Here is a 9,945-nt window from a genome sequence, read left to right on the forward strand (position 1 = left end):
TCCGTCACAAGTAGAATATCCATACCCTTAGGAGTCTAACAAGCTCAATGATATTGGATTCTTACACATCCCTGGGATATATGCCACTCCACCCAAAGAGAGAACAACCACATAAAACATTTTGATTTTCACCACTCCAAGATCCATGACTTTCACTATTGAGTGATTGCTTAAAGTCAAATTCCTGGCCACCTTTTCTTGAAGTAAATCAAACTTATCCTTTTGATAGCATACGTGAGTGGTAGAAGCGGAATCTAACTACAAAAAAAAAATTTACATTCATATTTTCTGAGATTGCAAGGACGTCATAGTAATCACCATTAACAACAAAAGCACACTGCTCTTTGTTCTCGTTACTGTCATCCTCTTTTGTAAGACAATCCCTTTTAATATGTCCATACCTTTTGCATTGAAAGCACTGAACACTGTCGGATCTAGACTTGCCACCTTTATATCCCATATTGATTGATTTCCTCATACGAACCTCAATTACCAATGTTAAGCCAGTTGAACCTCTATCCCCTTCTTTACATTTTTCGGACTTCATATGATATTAACATTGCTTATGCTTATTCTAAAGTTATTGTATCCATCTCGCAAATCAAAGATTTCACAAATACCTCATACGAGTCAAGAAGCGATGTGAGGAACAACAATGCTTTTTCCTCTTCCTCCACCTTCACGTCAACCTTATTCAACTGATAAATGATCCTATTGAATTTGTTCATATGCTTCATGAGGTCTTCATTCTCTTTCATCTCTAAGTTATACAACTTTTGTCTAAGCTGCAACTTGTTTGGAAAGACTTTTTGCCAAGTAAATCTTCTCCAACTTTGCCCACAACCTTGGAATAGAATCCTAATCAATAACATGATTAAACACATTATCTTTAATACAAAGCCAAATAATGCTCACTCACCTTCGCTTTGATAACTCTAATATATAAAGTTTGTGTTGGATGATGCTTGACAGATGTAGTTCTGCACAAGGTAGCAGGGCGTTTGAGGATATGGCATTGAGCTACTCATGGCCATGGCGTTGAAGGAACCACCACTGTAGTGATGGAAATTTGTGGCCGTAGTGCTAGGCTAGATGGGAGCATCATACAAAAACCCAAAAGCACGACGTCGTGGCATTGAAGAAGTAACATCCCGACACTACGAAAGTCTATCTTGGTGCCTTGGCACCAAGAAATCATGGCCGCAGCACTACTCCGAGTTTCCAAAAATAAAACTTTGATAAAATTTTGGAAATTAGGTTACTTGGAGCCTATTTAAGAGACCTTTTTTAGAGGTTTAAAATGGGAGGCAACAAGCAACTATTCTGGAGATTTGGAGCCAAAAACAAAGCAAGAAAAGAAGAGAATTTGAGAGAGAATTGAGATTGAGTAGTTATTGCTTGTTTCTTTTATGCTTAGGATTCTAGGTTAGTAGAACCACCCATGAATGTAAATAATAAGAGAAGCTGGTATTAGATGAAATGTTGAATGAACCCATAATCCTAGGTTTTATTCTATTGTATTTTTCAAGTAATTTTAATTTCTGTTAGTTAACTTAGTGCTTGTTTTAATTGTATTTTAATTAATTTTTTGAAAATTTTAGTTACTTAAATAAGATTAATTTGTCATAAATTTTAGTACTTAGTAAAGATTACGAAACAAATCTTCATGGGAACGATACTCTACTTCATCACTATATTACTTGTTTGATACGTATACTTACATGTGCAAAATCGACAACACGCTCCAACTCTGCCCATTCAACATCTTCATGCCATTTTGTTGCCCTTATTCTTTTCCTAACAAAGGGTGTATAAAACTTTGTTGCACAAAGAGATCTTTCATTTTTTTTGTCACTGCTTAAAATAAGTCTTCCCATCAAACTTCTCAATTGAAAATTGGAATAACTAGTAACTTTCGACATCCTTGTTGAATTTTAATTTAATAAATTTAGAGCTTTGATACCAGTTTGTTATAAAAATTGGTCAAGAAACAACAAAGATAAAACCCAGAGAAATCAAGCAAATTGAAAACACGAGAATTTATGTGGTTCGACCTCTTGCCTATGTCTGCAAGTGAAATTGTTTTTCTACTATTAATAAATTAAAGTACAATAAATTGACTTCTATGTTTTCCTAAACCAAGCCAAGATCTTTTGCACACCTCTCTCAATAACCTCCCAAGAACACTCATGCAAACTATAGCTCCACTTAAAGCAAAAGGTAGAGTTACAAGGTGTTCCCTTTCTAGAGCTCTTAAAGCACTACTCATACTTTTAAAACCTAGAGATTCACTTTTATAATATAAAAGTCTAAAGTAAAATGGGATTAGAACTAGATGTGGAACAAGAAGCTTAAAATCATACAACTACTCAATGTTGGATGCAAACAAAAATCCTAGTCAAATAAAATTTAGAATTTTAGTCAATATAATACTCAATAGATAATATTATGTATTCCTCTACTAGAGGGTTGATAACTCTATTATATAGAGTTATTTTGACACATTTTGGGGCTTAAGTAGCTCGACTTTTGAGATTGTAGGTTCGGATCGTAGCATTTTAGATATTTTTCTAATTTAACTTTGATTACATGTTGAGTAGTTAATTTAAGTTATTTTAGTTAAATTTTATGTTATTTTATTTTAAATTACTTTAAGAGTAGTTATTGCTGGTTTCTTTTAACTTCGTAGAAAATTTGATGAAAATTCGTGTAAGTATGGTGATGGCTTTATTCATATATATTGTTGTATTTTGACCATATCTCTCTATACAGAACTCCAAATGAAATGATTCTTAGACCAATATAACGTTAAGAGAAAGGGCTACAACTTTTATGTTTATGACTTTGCTTGGTTTTGATCGGATCATGGTCAAAATTTATGGCCATGGCACTGGGCTAGATGGGCGAATCATACTCTAAACCCAAGAGCATGGCGCCACGGTGCCAAGAAATCATGGCCACGGTGCTACCCCGAGTTTCCAAAAATAAAAATTTGACGAAATTTTGAAAATTAGGTTACTTGGAGCCTATTTTAGAGACCTTTTTCAAGGTTTAAAGATGAGGCAGCAAACAACTATTTTGGAGATTTGGACATAAGAACAAAGCAAGAAAATAGGAGAATTTGAGAGAGAATTGAGATTGCAAAGCTTCAACAATTAGTTTTTTTCTCTACTTTTGTGTTTTTCTTATTTTCTTTGACTTGGATTCATGGTTAAATTTCTTTGGATATTGTTTTTATTAAATATTATGAGCTAAACTATCTTTCTAGGATTGTGGTGGATTTCAACATGTAATCTAAATATTTGTTTCTCTTTTATTTACTATGAATGGTTATAGTTTAGCTTATTCAAATATGTTATTAATGCTTTTGATTGCTTAGCCAACAATTAATTGATTTGTGAATGCAAGTAAGACTTGACAGAGAGATTTTAGATTAGACTAAGGTTTGAATAGTGTATGTTCAATTAACTTAGGCGATTTGATTTGCGATTTGGGTAAACAGACGCCAATTGCCATACATAGCTAAATTAGAACATTAGCTTAATGAACCTTATTTAATTTATTTTTATACGCACATAGAGATTCAATTAAGTTAGGTATTTGCGTAAGCATCTCGACGGAGACTCGTACATAGCTTTGGATTCTAAGTTAGTAAAATCACCTATGAATGTAAATAATAAGAGAAGCTGGTATCAGATGAAGTGTTGAATGAAACCATAATCCTAGGTTTTAGTTTATTGCTTTTTCCAAGTAATTTTAATTTCTATTAGGTAACTTAATGCTTAATTTAATTTTGTTTTAATTATTTTTTTAAAAATTTTAGTATCTTAAATAAGATTAATTTGTCATAAATTTTATTATTTAGTAAAGATTTAGGAACAAATATCTGTGGGAACGATACTCTATTTCATCATTATATTATTTATTCGATGCAGATACTTGCATGTGCAAAATCGACAACAAGTTTTTGGCACTGTTGCCGAGGTTTTTGTTTTCTTCATTATTTGCTAATATTAAAATTTCATAGATTTGTCTTAATTTAAGTTTTATTTCTTTGTTTTGCAAGTGTGTTCAGTCATTGTATGAGAGAGCAAACAGCTTGGAGACTATCTCGTATGATCTAGAAATTGAGAGAATATTTATACAAACTTTGATGAGAAAATCAACAAGGTGTTGCTCCAATAAATACAATGGTCGATCAATAGGGTGGACAACAATCCAAGAGTGCGTAGTAGTTGAAAATCATCCTTAAGGGATTATACTATTCCTTTGGTACAAGGAATTCCATCGAGCATTCGAAGGCCAGCTATTCATGCAAACAATTTTGAGATTAAGCTGGTTATCATCACCATGATTCAAACCTCAGTTTAGTTTGGGGGCCTTCCAAATGATGATCCCAATGGCCATATATCAAACTTCTTGGAGATTTGTGATACTTTTAAATATAGTAGTGTCACAGATGATGCAATTCGTTTAAGGCGTTTTCCTTTCTCATTGAGGGATAAAGCTAAAGCATGGTTGAATGTGCACCTTACTAGCTCAATAACAACATGGGATGATCTTACCCAGAATTTCCTTGCTAAGTTCTTTCCTTCGACTAAGACAATGAAAATGATGAATGATATCACATCATTTATGCAGCAAGATTCTGAATCGTTGTACAACACGTGGGAAAGATACAAAGAACTACTTTAGCATTGTCCTCATCATGGTCTTCCAAAATGGCTTCAGGTGCAAACTTTCTACAATGGTCTGAGTGGGCAGGTTCGCACCACCATTGATGCCGTTGCGAGATGAGCTTTAATGGCTAAATCACTTGATGAGGCATGCTACTTGTTGGAAGAAATGGCTACAAATAACTACCAGTGACCAACAAAATGATCAATGCATAGGAAAATAGTGGGAATTCATGATGTAAATGCATTTTCGGCATTATCTGCTTAAGTAGCTATTCTAACTAAAACTCTTGAATCTTTTGATACTAATAGTGTGCAAAGTCCTTTTGTAACTTGTGAGCATTGTGGAGATAATCATGCAAGTCATCATTGTCCAAGATCAACAGAGACAGTGCAATTTGTGGGTAATAGACAACAAATAAACCCCACTCCAACACTTACAACCTAGGTTGGAAGAATCATCCCAATTTCTTTTGAGATAATAATCAAGGTTCGTCTTCCACTCTAAGGCCAAATGCACCTCTAGGATTTCACCAGCAAGCCAGAGCACCTATTTTAGAAATAGAGCTAGTTGTGGAAGATCTGATACGGCAATACATGACACATAATGATAGCATTATACCAAGTCAAACAACTTTCATTTAGAGTCAAGCAGCATCAATTCGAAACCTTGAGACCCAGGTTCGTTAACTTGCCAATTTATTAAACAACTGATCTTAAGGAACATTGCCTAGTTATACAGAGGTGAATCCAAGGAAAGAAGGTAAAGAACAAGTTATGGCAATCACTCTGAGGAGTAGAAAAGTGGTTGACAATATTGTTAAGCAAGCTACTCTTTAAGATAAACCTGTTAAAAATGAAATAGTGATTGGAACAATTGACAAGCAAATTCAAGAAAATGAAGCAAGGACAATTTTACCATCACCACCCTTTCCTCAATGCTTTCAGAAACAAAAGTTTTGTAAACACTTCCAAAAATTGCTCGAGGTATTCAAAAAGCTTCACATCAACATTCCTTTTGTAGAAGCTTTAGAGAAAATGCCATCATATATGAAGTTTTTGAAGGACATATTGACAAAGAAGAGGAAACTGGAGTACTTTGAGACAATTACACTGACTAAGGAGTGTAGTGGAATAATCCAGAACAAGTTTCCACCAAAGCTTAAGGACCTAAGGAGTTTTTCTATCCTTTGCTCAATTGGTAATTTTAATTTTTCAAAAGTTTTGTTTGATTTAGATGCTGGTGTCTCAATTATGTCTTTGTCTATTGCTAGAAGAATTAAACTGAATGAGATTCAACCCACTACAATCACCTTGCACCTAGCTGACAAAACGATAAGGCACCTTTATGGGGTGATAGAAAATGTCCTGTTTAAAGTTAGGACATTGTTCATTCTAGTAGACTTCATGGTACTTGAGATGGAGGAGAATCAAAAGGTTCTAATCATACTAGGACATCCATTCTTAGCCAATGTAGGCGCATTAATAGATGTAAGGGAAGATAGAATAACTTTCATAGTTGAAGAGGAGGTAATTGAATTTACTCTTTTCAATGCAACAAGAGTCCTTCAACCACAACTTATTGCAATAGAGTGGACTTAGTTAATAAAGGTAAAGGTAATGTTACTCCACACCTCACAAGTAAGCAAGCATCAATTCTTGAATCAGAGCCACCGCCAACACAACTCAAAACTAAATAATGTTATAATGAGCATGATCTACCCCCCTCAGTAACTCTTGATTTTACGATGAGACAACAAGTGTTACTGACCAAATTAGTCAAGCTCCTTCCATGGAAACAAAAATCAAAGTGGTCAAGTCCGTACAAGGTGGTTAAGGTCTATCAATGTAGTGTAGTTGATACTTATGGTGAAGCTATTGGAACATTCGGAGTAAACAGGCAGCGTCTCCAACATTACTCGGGAGGTGAATTAGACCGCCAAAGATCCTCAAGTACTTTAGTTGACAACAAAAATAAGGTATCATAATCAAGCTAGTGACTATAAAGAAACGCTTCTTGGGAGGTAACCCAAGCTATATCTTTTTAAGTTTAGTTGTTATTTTAGTTTTTTTTTTGTTTTTCTATTTAAATAAGTAGTTCTAACCTCTCTCTAGCTTGTTTGTTGAGTCTGCAGGTTTGGAAAACATAAAAATAAGGAGGAAAAAAATTAGAGCTTTCAATACATTGTCTACATTGATAGGGGAGTTTCATTTTCTTATTCTTTTTAGCTTTTCACATTGAGGACAATGTCCAATTTAAGTTTAGGGGAGGGTTTTTTTGTTAATAGTTTTTGTGATATTTTAGGTTAGTTTATTTTTGTTAAATTTTTTTTATGCATGTGTGTTTGTATTTGAACTAGATTTAATTGTGTTAGTTTCGTTTAATTTACCTATCCAATGATGAGAACTCAGTTATATTTCTATCTTGATTCTTTGAAACATGTGAATATTGTTTGAGTGTTATGTAAATTCTCATGCTAAGCTTTACTGTTATGTTGTAATTTCTACATTTTGAGCATTATGTCTTTTGCTTAGATTCATTGTATATATATTTAGAGAAGGCTTATGTGAATGCAAATTTTTGAATTATGTATTAAGTTCTAGAATTTGTTTGATTCTCTCTCGAGGGGAAATCCTAGACAATACTTAGTTAAGGAGATGAATTAGGCCATTTTTTGGACCAATTAAGCCTTTTGTAGCCTTCCATTACATAAATTATCCTTAGTGCCCTTTTTTGAGCCTAATGACATCTTTTCTTTATCTAAACACTTAATTTTTAGCCTAGATCCTTGTGTAGATATTTCCAACAATTCTGCACCCCTCATAACTATGTGCATACATCAATTTAGGAAGTGTAGGAACGAGATAGTGAAAAAGGTAATGAAGATGAAATATAATGAAAAGTCCAAAATATGATTGTATTCATCTCACTACCTAATAAAATAAATAAGTTTGGAGTTGTGAAATTAAGAAAAAGAAAAAAAGAAAGAAAGAATGAAGTGTGGAACCAAAGAAAACGGTTGAGGAAAAAGGAGGTGTACTAGGTGAAGGAAAATAAAGCTCTGAATAGGTTCTAGATTGACTATGTGCTTACGGTGATTTAAGCTATACATTATCCCATCTCCAACCTTAACCCTACCCATACATTACAAGCTAATTAAAGTCTCATTGGTCCTTAATTTAGTGTTAATCTACATTAGTGTAGAGGGAGATGAAAAGCAAACTTATGAAATTTAATTACTAATTTGAATTTTGCATGAATATAAATTTATCCGGATTGTATAGTGTTTTAGGTGAAAAGATTGCACACACACACACACACGAAAATTCATTTAACGATAAGTTTGCATTTGGATTGAAACATGACATGAATAATATTTGTGTGTTGCCTAAAGTTATGAATATGGATTGACTTTTGAGGATGTTAAAAGTGATTAATGAAATGGTGCAATTGAATTCTAATTAAATACTTTCATGGTTAGGTTATTGTATGTTGTTCTATGTTTTGCTCGAAGACTAGCAAAATCTTAAGTTTGAGGGTGTGATAACTTTATTATATAGAGTTATTTTAATATATTTTGAGAGCTTAAGTAGCTAGACTTTTGAGATTGTAGGTTCGGATCATAGTATTTTAGGTGTTTTTCTAGTTTAAGTTTGATTACATGTTGAGTACTTCATTAAAGTTTTTTTAGTTAAATTTTATGTTATTTTGTTTTAAATTACTTTAAGAGTAGTTATTGCTAGTTTCTTTTATTGCTTTTGTGGGAAATTCGATGAAAAAGGCTCATTTGATGAAAATCCATGTAAGTATGGTGATGACTTCATTCGTATAAGTTGCAGCATTTTGATCATATCTCTCTATACAGAACTCCAAATGAAGTGATTCTTAGACCAATTTAACGTTAAGAAGAAAGGCTACAACTTTTATGTTTATCACTTCACCCAGTTCTAATTGAATCATAGTCAAAAAATTTGTCTAAGTTGGAGCACTGTAGTAGTATGCATGGATTGAACATGATGTGGTACTTGGAGCATATCTTTCACTCCAGAAGTCTAATTGACATGATTCTTGAGCCATTAAAAAATTAAAAGACAGGGATAAATCTTTCATGTTTACCATGTTGCCCAGTTTGGATCATATCAAGGTGCAAATTGCATTGGACAATGCTCAACAGATGCAGTTCAACACAAGGCAGTAGGGCGACTAAGGCCGCGACGTTGAAGGAACCACTGCCTCAGCGCTGGAAATTTGTGGCTGCCGCACTAGGCTAAATGGGTGCATCATACAAAAATCGGAGAGCCCTGTGCCATGGCGTTAAAGAAGTAGTGTCGTGGTGCTACCAAAGTCTGTCTTGGCGCCGTAGTGCCAAGAAATCATGGCAGCGACGCTACCCCTAGTCCTGTTGTTATCTACTAAAATTAACGCATCTTAATTTTATTCAAACAACCAAATTAAATTATTAAAAAGTAAAATTAAATCCAACAAACTAAAGCTAACTAATCTAAAATTAATCAACAAATTTGTTTTAAAAACTCAATCAACTATCAGACCTAAGATTATGATATCCTTCAATACTTCATCTAAATATTATGTCTCTGTCTTAACTTATTTTAATGGATTAAATTGCTAACCTAAAATCCTAAATTATTTACAAGTCTCTATTGAGTTTCTCAAAAAAATATCTTCCCCAATTAACTTACTATATGTCTATGCAAATTAAATTGAAGAAAGATTTATTAAGTTCATACTCTAATCTTGGCTACATATGGTTTATAGGTGTATGTCTACCCTACACACAAATCAAACCACCTAATCAACTAAGTGCATTCGATTATATGCTATTCTATTCATGGTCTACCCTAAATTCGTCAAGGTTAAACTTAGGTTTCTAATTCAATTTAATTGGTGATTAGGCAATTAGAAGTATAAAGAACATAATGGAATAAATAACTTAAAACCATCAAACATAAGCAAAAGAGAGATAAATAGTTCAAATTACGTATTGAGTTTAATTATAATCTTAAATAACTAAATTAGTTCTCCATAATATCACAAATCATTACCAAATAAAGTTTAAACATTGAAACCAAACCAAGAAAAATAAAGAATAACAAAAAGAATAAAGAAACTCCGAGAGTTGAAATCTTGATCTCCAAATCTTCTTGAATCTTTCAATTTTCTTCTTAACTCTAATGAGACTTTTCTTCAATGATTTTATAGCTAAATCTTACTCTAAATCTTGTGTTTTTCGTTCTTCTAAAAGTCCTT

At 33.1% G+C, this 9,945-nt stretch overlaps 1 protein-coding gene across 1 annotated transcript; it reads left to right on the forward strand.

Annotated features, from left to right (window-relative positions):
* Positions 5,715-6,278, forward strand: LOC108661359. The gene has a single exon (XM_018117541.1). It carries the CDS (start codon positions 5,715-5,717, stop codon positions 6,276-6,278), a length of 564 nt encoding a protein of 187 aa, XP_017973030.1.

This window comes from Theobroma cacao, chromosome 1 (genome assembly GCF_000208745.1).
Source record: "Theobroma cacao cultivar B97-61/B2 chromosome 1, Criollo_cocoa_genome_V2, whole genome shotgun sequence".
NCBI classification, from domain to species: Eukaryota; Viridiplantae; Streptophyta; class Magnoliopsida; order Malvales; family Malvaceae; genus Theobroma; species Theobroma cacao.

What these genes read in the sequence shown, in the direction of transcription:
- LOC108661359 (XM_018117541.1), top strand. Translation starts at nt 5,715, where the DNA reads ATGCCATCATATATGAAGTTTTTGAAGGACATATTGACAAAGAAGAGG.